This window comes from Rhincodon typus, chromosome 18 (genome assembly GCF_021869965.1).
Source record: "Rhincodon typus isolate 14 chromosome 18, sRhiTyp1.1, whole genome shotgun sequence".
NCBI classification, from domain to species: domain Eukaryota; kingdom Metazoa; phylum Chordata; class Chondrichthyes; order Orectolobiformes; family Rhincodontidae; genus Rhincodon; species Rhincodon typus.
In genome coordinates this window covers 43,813,406-43,827,235 of record NC_063349.1, presented here as the reverse complement: position 1 = coordinate 43,827,235, position 13,830 = coordinate 43,813,406, and the positions used below count along the sequence as shown (strand labels likewise).

Sequence of the window (13,830 nt, the reverse complement as noted above, 5' to 3'; positions counted from 1 at the left end):
ATTAAAAAAATAGGAAGCTTAGCTCATACAGTCTAGCATCCAACACATTCACAGCAGCTGTCCACTTACCAAGTCAGCAAACTGGATGGGAGACATTTCTGCACCGCTTCCATTTAGGGAATCCACCAGGAGGTGTGGAGGACCTCAATGTTAATACAAAAAAAAGGGAAAAAAAAGCAAAATCTACAACATTTATAAACCTAAAAAAACACTGCAGCTTTGACCTGTTGAATTATTATTTTTATACTTAAATCATGAGGAAGGCAAGGGTTAAAGAAAAAAAGAAGATAGAATGGACCATAAAGACCAGAATATACCATGTGGCTTCTGACTAGCTGGTTCCTGTCCTGGAAATTCTGTGCAATCCCATTTCCTTAAAAAAGCCATAGTATTTCAGGAAATAAAATTGCTTCCCATCCATCCATCCCAGGAAATGTAGACCGGCTCAAGAAAAGCATGTCTTTAATAAACAGTTATTTGATAGTAGGGAACTTGAGAATTGCTGAAACAACGTGCTATCAAAGTTTAACATCTTGTTGTCCTCAGTCTCATGGTGTATAAATTGTTGTGGCCTTTGAAAAATTGGCATTCCTGCTTCTGTGCCGATGAGTGCAAGATGTAAGGCTTTGGCAACAGGTCTCTCTTTACAATATCCAAATTACTGAACTGTTGTTCAGTTTAGGTGATTTACATCATTTGCAGATTGCCTCTTGAAAGCTTCAGAGTGTCCCAGAAGGATTCACAGCCATTTTTAAAGTACCCTCCTAACCAGTTATAGCAGGCATGGTGGGTTTAACCATTTTCCCATGAGATGGTGCTTTCAACACGTCGCCAAACCATTTTTAAAATAATAAAAACAAGAAAAGCTCCACTTGACAACAACCTCTCAATTGCTAACATTGGCATCTTGCGTTCTTTCACACTTTAAAGCAAGCTGGCTAAATTCACTCAAAGATCTGAATTTGAAGATTAGTACAGCTTGAATAATCAATAAATACAGAGAAATATTTTGTTTGTTTAAAGAAATTCAATGCACCTGATACTTTAGCAATGATGGTTGGCACAGGGCTACAAGATATTGGGGGGGGGTACCAACAGTGGAGTGATGATGGACAATGGGTCAGAATCAGGGACACAAAGATCCCCCAAACTTTCCGGGTCAGAGGGGATTACGGGGATAAGCAAGTGTGAAATTGTGGTGAGCTTTGAAAGGCAAGTTGAGAACTTTATAAGTGGAGAATTCTGATCCTGGAAGCAGTCAATAAGTTGATTTTGGTCTCCTTTAGCTGCAGGTTGACTGCTGTGGTAAATGGCTTGCAAAGTTTTCCCCATACCAACTGGTTATCCATGTTCAGCTATTTGTGGGACTCTTCCAACCATTGTAAAAAAAAATATGATAGCCAACCTCCACAGAGCAAGTTTCCACAAAACAGAAGAATCAGATTTTGCATTTGAGGGTCCTGGGTTTTAAGGGAAAAAGAAAAGAACAGAACATCGAGTAGGTTACTCAGAGTCTTCACTGATGTTAAAACAGTGTGCTTTAATATGCCCATCTGAGCAGGCTGATGATAGCACTTAGTTAATGAAAGTATCATCCTTGGTTTTATTCAGACAATACCAAAGGTGATAGACAACATCTTTCATTTGAAAGCCAGCTTCTCAGATGTTATAATACTGCCAGAGTGCTGCACTAAAGGTTTCAGCCTCAAACTGTGCCTAAACATTGGCAAACTTAAACCCAGAGTTGGGCTCAGAAGAGATTGCTACCAACTGGACCAAGCTGATAATGTTTCTCAAGTGGATATTCATCAAGATGCTCAACATTTTTCTAATTAGCTATTATGCATATAGATAAGTCACAAAAAGATGGACTTTGGCTTGTAGCTGGATGGACCAAACAGCATCCTTCTGCATTATAAGACTTGAGAGATTCCTCCTATTTATACCATACCAATAAAACCAATGACCTATAACCACAGACATTTAGCAAGGGCGATTCTACTGCAGGTACTGCTACTGCACAAGTCCTATTTACTCATCATGCTTTCACAAGACCATAAGACATAGGAACTGAAATAGGCCTGTTGGCCCATCAAATCCGCTCTGTCATTCAATGAGATTTTGGCTAATCTGACAATCATCAACTCTACTTTTTTCTGCTTTCTCCATTACCCTTGATCACCTCAGGTTAAAAATCCTTCAGTTTTGAATACACTTAGCGACCCAGCTTCAACAGCTTTCTGCGATAAAGAATTCCACAGATTCACCACCCTCCGAGAAAAGAAATTCTTCATCGGTTTTAGATTAGTGACCCCTTAATCAGGGATTATGCCCTCTGGTACTAGGCTCTCCCAAGGGAGAAACAACCTCTCCACATCTACCCTATCCAGTTCTCCAAGAATCTTATAGATGTTAATAAGGTCACTTCATTCTTCTAAACTCAAAGTACAGGCCCCATCTACTCAACTTCTCCTCAAGACAGCAACGTCATGCCGTGCATCAACCTAGTGAACCTTCCCTGGACTGCCTACAACACCAGTACATCTTTTAAATAAATAAAAAGGGATGAAAAACACTTGCTGACTCCTTCCAAGCCCAAAATTCCCTACTTATAAAATTGTCAACTTGGTTTCCAAAGCCCTTCTATGATTCCACACTTCTTTACCACCATAAACCCCTCCAATTCAGGATGTTTGTTGGATTTCCGTGTACCTAATTCTGGCCTATTGTGCATTACCACTCTATTGTTGGCAGCTTGATGTTGATCATGGCTCCCAAAATCTTATGTGGCGCTACACCAAATGTGCTCAATTACTGTTCTGCAAAGTACCTTGGGTTGTGATACTATTACATAAAAACATGCTGGTTTTTGATGACCAAAGTCATCAGGTAAAATCTCCTCTCACTGGTCTTGTACATAATGGTGGCTCAGTGGTTAGTACTGCTACCTCAGTGCCAGGGACTTGGGTTCGATTCCACCACCGTGTCTGCGTGGGTTTCTTCCAGGTGCTCTGGTTTCCTCCCACAGTCCAAAGATGTGCAGGCTACGTGGATTGGCCATGTTAAAATTGCCCATAGTGTCCAGGGATGTGTAACTACGTGGGTTACGCAGGATTGGTCTGGGTGGGATGCGCCGAGGGTCGGTGTGGGCTTTTTGGGCCGAAGAGCCTGTTTCCACATGGTGGGGATTCTATCAATGCTGTAGAACAACAGCATTAACATTGGGGTGCCATAATGATGTAGTGTTGAGAACGGCAAGGGAGAAGCAGCTCTACCAGGGGCTTGAGAATGTGTATATCAATTGATCTGTAAGTCAGAGTCAGAGTCATAGCACATAGAAACAGACCACTCGGTGCAACCAGTCCATGCTGAACATAATCCCAAACCAAACTAATTTGACCTACCTGCTCCTGGCCCATATCCCTCCAAACCTTCGCTATTCATGTCCTTATTTAAAACGTCTTTTAAACGTTTCATTGTACCCACATTCACCACTTCCTCAGGAAGTTCATTCCACAGGCAGACCACCCTCTGTGTAAAAAAATTGCCCCTCATGTCTTTTTTAAAATCTCTCTCCTTTCACGTTAAAAATGTGCCCCCAGTCTTGAAATTCCCCATTCAAAGGAAAAGACAACTACCACTAATGCTATCTACACCCCTCATTATTTAATAAACTTCTGTGAAGGTTGCCTCTCAACTTCCTACACTCCAGCAGAAAAAAAGTCCCAGCCTTTCTTTATAACTCAAACCTTCCAGACCTGGCAATATCCTGGTAAATCTCTTCTGAATCGTCTCCCGCTTAATAATATCCTTCCTATAAAATGGGCAACCAGAATGGACACAGTATTCCAGAAGTGGTCTCACCAATGTCTTGTACAACCTCAACATCTTTTTGCAGAAAGTTCCATGCAATCCAGCAGCAATACTTTGGGAGCTTACGAGTGTTATCCCCATACTTAACACAAAAACATGCAAAGATGTAAACTAGGAGATAGCAAGAACTGCAAATGCTGGAGTCAGAGTCAATACAGTGTGGAACACAGCAGGTCAGCAGCAGAGGAGCTGGCGAGTCGACGTTTCAGGTCCGCACCCTGCATCAGGACTAGTTAAACTAAGTAGGGAGGATTGCAGCTCAGAAAAGGCAATTAATGTTCAATCAATTGCTTTGGATGGAAAATTCCACAGACTGTTACTGGGCTGTGTAATGCTTTGTTCGTTGGTCAATAAACCAACTTTTTGGAGATCTTTGAAGGTGTAATATGCTATGGATAAAAGGGAACTGAAGGACTTGGATATTGTAACACAAGTATATTGTGAAAAATAAAATCTTATTGTCTAGGAGGCAATATATTGCCACAAATAGGTGATTGTCTAGCTGACAGAAAACAGTAGGCAGAAATGGATTATTTTCAGGTTAGTTTCACAATACGTAGCATGCTACGTGCATCACCCTTTTTACAATTAATATTAAGGATTTAGACAAGGGAATCGAAAGCAAGGCTGCTACATTTTCTGATGACAAAAGATAGGTAAGACAATAAGTTGTGAATAGGATACAAGGAGGTTATAAGAGATATAGATGGGTTAGCTGAGTGGGCAAAGATCTGACAAATGGTTTATCAAGTTGCCCGTGTGGGCAGGAAGAATAAAACAGCATATTATTGGAAGGCTAAGAGATGCAGAGTTCTGGGATGCATTGGCATCTGGAAGTTCTCATACATGAATCATAAAAGGCTGGTTCACAGATACAACAAGTAGTTAGGAAAGTTAATAAAACTTTATAAAGATGGGAATTGAACACAGAAGAGTGAGGTTATGCTTCAGTTAAACAGGGCATTGGTGAGACCACATCTACAGTAAGCATGCTATATTGGTCTCCATATCTAATAGAGGGTGTAAGTGTAATGAAGACTTTTCAGAAAAAGGTTTACCTGACAAGTACTGGGTTGTTTTACTGGAAAAGGCTGGCAGGCTTAGGCTTGTGTGTTGCATTTAGAAAAATAGGGATTTGATTGAAATATACAAAAAAAAAAGGTCCTGAGGTGATTTTGACAGGGTGAATGAGGAGAGGATATTTCTTCTTGGGGGGGGGGGGGGGGGGGGGGCACACTAGAAGTAGGGGTTGTTGTTTAAAAGTAAGGATTCACCCATTTATAAACAGAAGGAGATTTCTTTTCTCCCGAGGGTCATGAGCCTTTGGAACTCTGTTCATGGAAAAGAAAGACTCTTTGAATACTTTTAAAAGCAAAGGTAGCTCGATTCTTGCTAAGCAGAGAAGTGAAAAGGAGATCAGTGTAGGTAGAAATGTGGGATTGAATTTAAAAACTAGAGCAGCCTTGATCCTATTCATGATGAGGAGGGAGCCACTCCTGTTATATATTCACACCCAGATCATCCCAAGGTACAGCACACATTATGGTTCATCAGCAAAGCACAGCTGTTTAAGGGTAGAAAAATCACACTTAGAAGAAAGCAGCATTATCAAAATATACATACACATGGTGTAGATTCTCCAGGTAGAAGACTTGTTTGCTAGCGAGTATTGTAGAGTGTGCTGTGTTCTCGGTGCCAGAAACCAGGAGCCAGATTTTCTTAGTCTGTTAGCCTCAAGGACATTGTTACTGTTTAGATAAATTTGCCTTCTGGAATCACAAAGCAAAAGGCACTTTAGTGACAAGTACATGTCAAAGTCAAGGTTTTAGCAAAGATTTGTAGCTCATGTTGTGTTCAGACATTTTGTCACCATGCTAGGTAACATCATCACTGGAGTCTCCGATGAAGCGATGTTGTTCTACTCTGCTTGAAATTTATACTGTCTGGTCTGTTATAGTGAGTAGTGTCATTTCCAGTTTTGTTCTGTATAGGCTTGTATATGGGGTCCAATTCTATTGGTTTGTTGATTGCATTTTGGGTCTCAACCCATAATCAACAAACTAATGGAATTAGACCCCATATACAAACCTATACGGAACAAAACCAGAAATGAGACTACTCACCATAACAGATCAGACAGTGTAAATTCCAAGCAGAGTAGAACAACATCGCTTCATCGGAGGCCTCACTGATGATGTTACCTAGCATGTTGACGAAACATCTGAACGAAAACAAGCCAGCTCGGCGAGCAAGTCAACAATTCCAACATACCAAATGCCATTGTTGAATAGTTGGAAAAACTGTTTTGGGACAGGGCTGTTGCTGGCATCATTGTCCAGTCCGAGAAAGCGATATTAACCCGTCATGAACCTTGTGTCCCCTTAAGGTGTTCCCACTGAGCTGTTGGTGGGATTTTTTCAGATTGGAGAGGAGTTGAAAGTGGTGTTCCTAGGGAACAGTATTGGCACCCTTGCTTTTTCTGACTTATATAAAACAAATTTGGAGATGGGTTTTGAGAGCAAAATCTCTAAATTTGCACATGATACTAAGCGAGGGAGAATAGCAAATTGTGAGGATGATGCTGAGTGACTTCAGAGGGACATTGACCATTTGATCAAATGGGCAGATACTTGGCAGATTAATTTAAATGCAGAGAAATGTGAGGTGATGCCTTTTGGTAGAAGAAACATGGACTGAAAACACAGGCTCTATGGTACAAATTTGAGGAGAGTATAGGAGCAGAGGGGCTTTGGGATTCATGTACATGATTCTCTGGAGGTGGCTAAGCAAGTTGAAACAGTTAGTAAGACAGCTTATTGGATCCTTGGGTTTATAAATAGAGGCATAGGTTATAAAAGCAAGGAAGTGATGCTACACCTCTACAAGGAAAAAGGTCAGATACGGTAATAGTTGCATTGCTCTTCAAGAGGACCAGCACAGACATTACAGGCTAAATAGCCTCCTTCCATGCTGCAATCACAGAATGGTTACAGCTTCCACTACTGACTACAAAAAAACTACTTCTTGATTTCCGTTATAAATGTTCTGAGATTTTAAGACATAATCTGTATGTTTTGATAACCCCACCAGGGAAGCCAGTTTCTCTGGACCTGACTTATTGAATCTTTCTACCATTTTCAATGATCCAATCAGCTCTCAAAACTTGGTTTGTATTTAATTGCCTCTGAAAGGCTATGCAATGCTGGTCCTACTGCTTTCATGAAAGGATCCACAAATAATAAAAGAAAAACTTCTGATGTTAGTATCTCAACTCAGCAACCTATTCATCATCCCATCTGCTCACTAATTTACAATCACCTTGATTCCAAATCTAGTTTGTCAATCCCTCCTGTCCTCACCCCTCCCTATCTCCCATCTCCACTAACTTCACAACGTTTGGGATATCTGTGCTCCTCGAATTCTAGCTTCTTGGGCATCACCTACCTTTATTAATGACCCACCATTGCCAATCATGGATTTTAACTGCTTGGCTCAAAGGACTGAAATTCCCTCATTACGAAATTTTTAACCTCCTTTAAGACTCTTCCTAAACGTACCTTGACTGGCCTTTCGGTCATCTGCCTGCACATGTGTCTCAAGGGTCAAACACTATGAAACCCTAGAAATATTTAGTGTTAAGGGTACCACATATAAATAAGTTGTTGTTGCTGCTACTGAAATGTTCAAATCAAATTTATATAGGAACTGTACGTTATGTGAATAGAGCACAATGGGCATCTTTAAATTGGAATGTCATGTTCTAGTCAGATGTCAAGGAAATTAGGTCAAATACATCAGGTCTAAAGTTAGATTCTTTTTTGTTTTGAAAAAAGTAAAGATCTTGGGAATGAATTGGCATATTCCTGAACCATCGCTGTTGGCTTTCGAACCTAATCATTGATAAAGTGCCCAGCTTTCATGGGCGGTTCTATTTTGGGAGGTAGCCTCATTTAAGCAGACAAAAGCAGGCCACAGCCATGCTGTGTGGCTCTATTGCAAGCAATTCACTAAAGTCTGCCCACCAGTCACAAGGCATAAGTCAGGAGTACGATGGAACACTTCCCACTTGCTTTGATGGGTGCAACTGCAAAGATAGTCAAGAAGCTCAACACCATCCAGGTCAAAGCAGTCCACTTGATTGGTACCTCATTCACAAGCATCCACTCTGCCACTGCAGACGCTCAGTAGCAGTACTATGTACCATCTACAAGCTACACTGCAGAAATTCACCAAAGATCCCTAGACAGCACCTTTTAAACCCACAACCACTCCCATCTAGAAGGGCAAGAGCAGTAGGTACATGGGAACACTATCATCTGCAAGTTACACTGCAAGCCACTCACCCTCCTGACTTGGAAATATATCACCATTCCTTCATTGTTGCTGGGTCAAAAATCCCAGAATTTTTTTCTCCTAAGAGCATTGTGGGTCTACTACAGCGCATGGACTGCAGCAGTTCAAGAAAGTAGCTCACCACCACCTTCTCAGGGACCACTAGGGATAAGCAATAAATACTCATCCAGCCAATGACACCCACTTCCCAGAAATGATTTTTTTTTTTTTAAAAAAAGTGTTACTCTGCAGGTGTAGATTATCCTCAGATACATTTATTTACCTCTCAGATGTGAGACTTGATGTCACTTCCCAGCAAAGCGAGACAGCACCACAGGTTTCTGGTTCTTTAAAAGACAAAGAAAATACTTCTATAAAAAGGGCATTTCCTTAGCAGCATCTTACTTACAAACGTAGAGACAGATTCTGCCAGTTAACATGTTTTAAAGACAATGCGAGTTGGCAATTGTTACCATTTTGAGATCTGAATGTGAGGCATTTGATAAGGTGCCTCAAAAGGAGGCTTTCTTTCTTATCTACTTGTGAACTCTTCATCAGATAGGATAAAGGCATTTACTTGAACGCAAGTCAAGCACATGTTACAAAAAGAAACTTGACACATTGCTTAAAACAACAAATTGCTAGACAGAAGACAAATGCTTAAACTTACAATTTTTGGGGATATTTAACAGGGGGAAGAGGGTGCTGGACATCCATTCATGTTATAGATTAACAATCTGGATGAAGGAACTGAGGGCATTGTTGTTAAGTTTGCATTTGACAAAGATAGGTGGAGGAATGGGTAGTTTTGAGGAAGCATGGAGGCTGGAGAAGGACATGGACAGGCTAGGAGAGTGGGCAAAGAAGAGGCAGATGGAATACAACGTGGCAAATTGGGAGGTTATGCACTTTGGTAGGAAGAAGAGAGGCATGGACTATTTTCTAAATGGGGAAAGGCTCCAGAAACCTGACGTGCAGAGGGACTTAGGAGTCCTAGTTCAGATTTGCTTAAGTTTAACATGCAGGCTCAGTTGGTAGTTAGGAATGCAAATACAATTTTAATTTTCATTTCAAGAAGGCTAGAGTACAAGAGCTGCAGCTGTATAAGGCTCTGGTCAGACCACATTTGGAATATTGTGAGCGGTTTTGGGGTCTATATCCAAGGCAGGAAGTGTTGGGGGTTCAGAGGACGTTCACAAGAATGATCCTGGGATGAAGGGTTTGCCTAAGGAATGGTTGAAGACTCTGGATCCATACTCAATGGAGTTTAGAGAGGTCTGGATAGAGTGTATGTGGTAAAGATGTTTTCGTGAGTAGGAGAGACTAGGGCCCAAGGGTACAGCCAGAGAGTCAGGGACGACCCTTTAGAAGTGGGATGAAGGGGAATACCTTCAGCCAAAGGTGGTGAATCTGTGGAAATCATGGCCCTCACCGCCTTCTGCGACAAAGTCAGACTGTATTTAAGACAGAGGTAGATAGGTTCTTGATTAATAAAAGGGGGATCAAGGGTTATGGGGAGAAGGCAGAGGAATGGTACTGAGAAACATATCAGCCATGTTTGACTAGCAGGGCAGATTCAATAAGCCAAATGGCCAAATTCTGCTCGTATAATCTTATGGTCATACATTTCCTACCTGTGCTAGCAACCATGCGACATATCCACAGCTATCCCTTTTAACACCCACACTGAAACTGCACTTTCCAAAATGGTTAGAGACTTAGATTGCAGAAAGGTTAGAAGTACTCCAGGAGACTTTACCCAATCTGTTTTTGTTCTGAATGGAGACTATACAATTGAACTTGACTGAGGTAGCACCATACCAAAAATGATGGTGAAAAGGAGATTTGGAAAACTGTGGGAGGGCTATAAAAGGTGATAAGTCAACTGAATGGGCAAACAGGTGGCATAATGCAATTCAATATTGACAAGCATGGGGATGGGAGTTTGTAGAAGTACAGTATTGCTCCCTGTATTTAAACAAGAGCATAAATGTGTCTTCAGTAGGTCAGGAAACTAATACCTGCAATATTGTCTTACAAGGGATGGTTGGATAGACTAGGTTTATATCTGCTGGAGTTTAGAACAGTGAGAGGTGACCTGATTGAAACAAATAAGATCTTGGGGGTCTTGACAGGGTAGATGTGGGAGGCCTGCAAATTAGGGATCGCAGATTTAAAATAAAGATAGGATGTAGAGAATGTTTTCAGGGAGTTGAGTTTTTGTAACTTTCTTCATCAGGAGATAATTTGCACATTCTGCCATTTAATAACCCTCAGGGAAAGAAAAATTTTCAAATATATTGTATTATTGATTACTTAAAAATGATAACTGCCATGACTTCTCACGACAAGTAGGAAATTGAGCAAAAACTATTTTAAACTGCAAGATTTTTGTAATTAGTCAAATTCCCTGATCATAGAAATAAAAAGTGCATTATGGAGTGAGGTGATTGAGCACCAATTGATCATTGATCTTACAAAGATCAACTTAGTCCCTGTCCATAATTTTTTTCCAGTAATTAGAGTAATAGAGCTGTACAGCATGGAAACAGATCCTTCGGTCCAACTCATCCATGCCAACTAGATGGGACTGGATTAATTTAGAACATTTGCCAGCATTTGGCCCATATCTCTCTAAACCCTACCTATTCATATACCCATCCAGATGCTTTTTAAAAGTTGTGCATAGCCCTGCGATTTGTTTTCCAATTCCTTTCTAGGATCTACTATTAAACACATTCCCACCAACCTGCAGAATGCTTTCCCAACCTCAAAATTTAAAAAAAGAAAAATTCTCTCCTGGGACATGAGCATTACTGGCAAAACCAATCCCCTACTGCCTGAGGTGGCGGTGCACTGGAGTCATGAGCGAATGCAAGCTATGTGCTCTAGGGATAGTGTTGTGAAGCAGAATTCCAGGATTTGAGACCCAGCAACAGTGAAGGAATGGTGATCTAGTTCCAAACCAAGTCAGTATGCAGCATGGAGGGGAACTTGCAGGTATGTACTTGTTGCTCTTGGGTATAGGTCATGGGTATACCTGGGTACTGTTGCACAGGGTATAGGTCATGGGTTTGGACGATACTGAAGGAGCTGTGGTGAATTGCTGCAATGTGTCTGTTGTTCCTGGTGGAATTATCCCTGTACCTCATAAGTCTCCAAATGACTATTTTCTCATCTGTATCATTGGATCTATGCTGCATACTCTATGGCCTCTGTGCCTGTTATGGGATGCCCAACACTGCACAACTTCTCTCTGGCTATGACCAAACTATTGCCTTGTACAAATTTATAACCCCTATGCTCCTGTTTATATCACAGGATACTATTGGCTACATTTATTTGCACATGCACTTTCAAGAAAAATATTAGTATCCTGGGATTCTGTCCTTCACATATCTCTACGTCCATCAAATTCATACCCTAAATCTTACTTCCCTCTCAACATACAATGAGGATGAGGAGGTCGAGGATGAGGACAAGGACGAGGAGCATGCCACTCAGCTCCTCAAGCCATTTCCACCATTCAATAGGATCATGGCTGACATGATTACTCCACATTCCCAATTGCCCCTTAACCCCCTTTAAAAGTACTCAAAACTGCTGTTTCCACTCCTTCCCTCCCTCCCTCCCCCCCCACCAAGGGAGAGTGGGAGAGTGGGAACAGAAGTAGGGGCAAGACTGACCCTTAGCTTTTGCAGGATGGCCACTAGTCCCAGATTTTCCCACATAACAAAAATGATCCCCTCCACATCCACCATGTCAAGACTCTTCAGGACTAGTTGGAACAGAGCCTACGTCTTTTAAATGAAAATGTGAATTAATGCTTGAAATGGGTGGTGGTTAGAGAGGTCAATGTAAAAAGCAGAAGAGGAGTGAATCAGATGGTATTGTTCAAGTTTTTTTTTTGAAAAAAAAGCAGTAACAGTGGACTAAATGGCTTCCTTTGGGCTGTAAACCTGAGATTGGTCAAAATTCCTTCAAATTGAGTCAAACTGCAACTGGGCAATGATCTCCTGAATTCATAAGCATTGAGAGGGTAAAGGATTGATTAGTATCCTAACCCAACACTTCAACATATCTGACACTCAAACTCAGACAGAGAAACAACTCAATAATCGAGGCAGAGCTAGTAAAAGTCCAGTCAACTCCAAGGGGAGAATATTGCAGAAGAATGGAACCCCAGAGGTGTGGATATCAGTTTGATTATCCAATGACATATTGATAAAGCACCACTAACATAATGACACATCCCAAGCACCTGGAAGATGGTGACAAACTGCTTGAAGATGAGGGAGAGAGAGCTTACCAAGGTGATAATTCTCTTGTTCTACTTTTGTGGAGAAGTTGCGGTGAACGTTTTTGGTTTACAATTTTAGAAGAAAACTTAATTTTTTTTAATAAAGCCAGAAGCTCCAACACATGGTTAGAATAAGCAGTTTCACATTTCCTCCAGAGGGAATATGTCATGCAAAATGATTTTGCTCTGATAGGTTAGATTTTGATTGCTAATCATAAAGCCTGATTAGCAGTTCCTATTAGGTAATGTATCACCCATTTGTGGAACGTAATGACAGCCAGTTCGTATAACCTGGGTTATGCAAACAAACAAACAAAAAAAAAAAAAATCAGGTTTAAAAATATTTCAGGAGATGGTGACAAAGAGAAAGAGACGCTAGAAAGAGTACAGGTCATGCTTTAAATCTTGCCCCGCAGTCGACTGATCGGAAATTTCAACTCAAATCTTGGGATACACTAGATCTTTCAATACACTAGATCTTTCAGTTATGTGAAAATGCAAAACGTGGAAAATATAACTAACCCTGTAGACTGTAATCCAAAACAAAAAGCACAATTGTTTCACTAACAAAAACAGAAATAGTTGGAGAAACTCGGCAGATCTGGCAGCATCTGCTGAGAGAAAGCAGAGTTACGTTTCAGATCCAGCGATCAGAATTCAGAACAATTATTTCAATAGGGCTAAACAGACACCCATCGATAATCAGACATTGCCTTTTCAAATGTTTCATGGGATTGACAGTGTCCGATCGGCGTACATTTAAAGGATTAGATTTTTTAAACATCTGCTTTTATAAAAGCTCTAACATTGCACAAATTGGGAAGTAAGTTGCAGTTGAATGAGATTTGATCGAGCCGTTATTAGTATTGGAGACTGGAACTCCTACCTTCGGATTGTTGGGCTCTTGTTAATATCATCGCAGAGAAAAGTAAAGCCAGGGTCAGACTGTTTAGGTACAACATTCTGTTCAGCTCTCCTCCCACCGGAGACGGTCAGAGAGAAATCAGTGCTCCTCCAGCAGCATTTTGACCCAGCCGGTTCTTTCTAAACCAATTGGGAAGATTGGAAACTGGGATGCGGAATAAACACCTGCAGTGTAAGCATCAGGAAGACCTGATTATCCGCCCCCTCTTTAACACTTAACTTCTCTTAATTGATAAAGCTTCTTTTTGAATGAAAGAGGCGGATCAAATTCCGGTCCAGGTGAACACACAGTTGTAAATACCTCGATAAAGAACTGCTCAGATTTGCTGGTTTGGGATAGCCGTGAACTTCACTGCAAAGGTTTTGGACAATCTGCTTTCAGGGAAAGTAGGAGTAGGAGT

The 13,830-nt window shown here is 41.0% G+C and overlaps 1 protein-coding gene across 3 annotated transcripts in view; it reads right to left on the bottom strand.

Moving 5' to 3' along the window:
* Positions 1-13,622, bottom strand: part of LOC109935044 — a 54,224-nt gene extending 40,602 nt beyond the window's left edge. For 2 of the 3 annotated variants that reach the window (XM_048607704.1, XM_048607705.1), the window contains exons 1-4: positions 13,392-13,622; positions 8,489-8,552; positions 5,497-5,642; positions 70-143 (exon numbers count right to left, since the gene is read on the bottom strand). In XM_048607704.1, the coding sequence (XP_048463661.1) occupies positions 70-143; positions 5,497-5,642; positions 8,489-8,552; positions 13,392-13,467 (360 nt within the window). In that variant the 5' untranslated portion in view covers positions 13,468-13,622. The remainder of the gene's footprint in view (positions 1-69; positions 144-5,496; positions 5,643-8,488; positions 8,553-13,391) is intronic. The other variant, XM_048607707.1, reaches the window with a different exon arrangement.
* Positions 13,623-13,830: the final 208 nt, after the last annotated feature.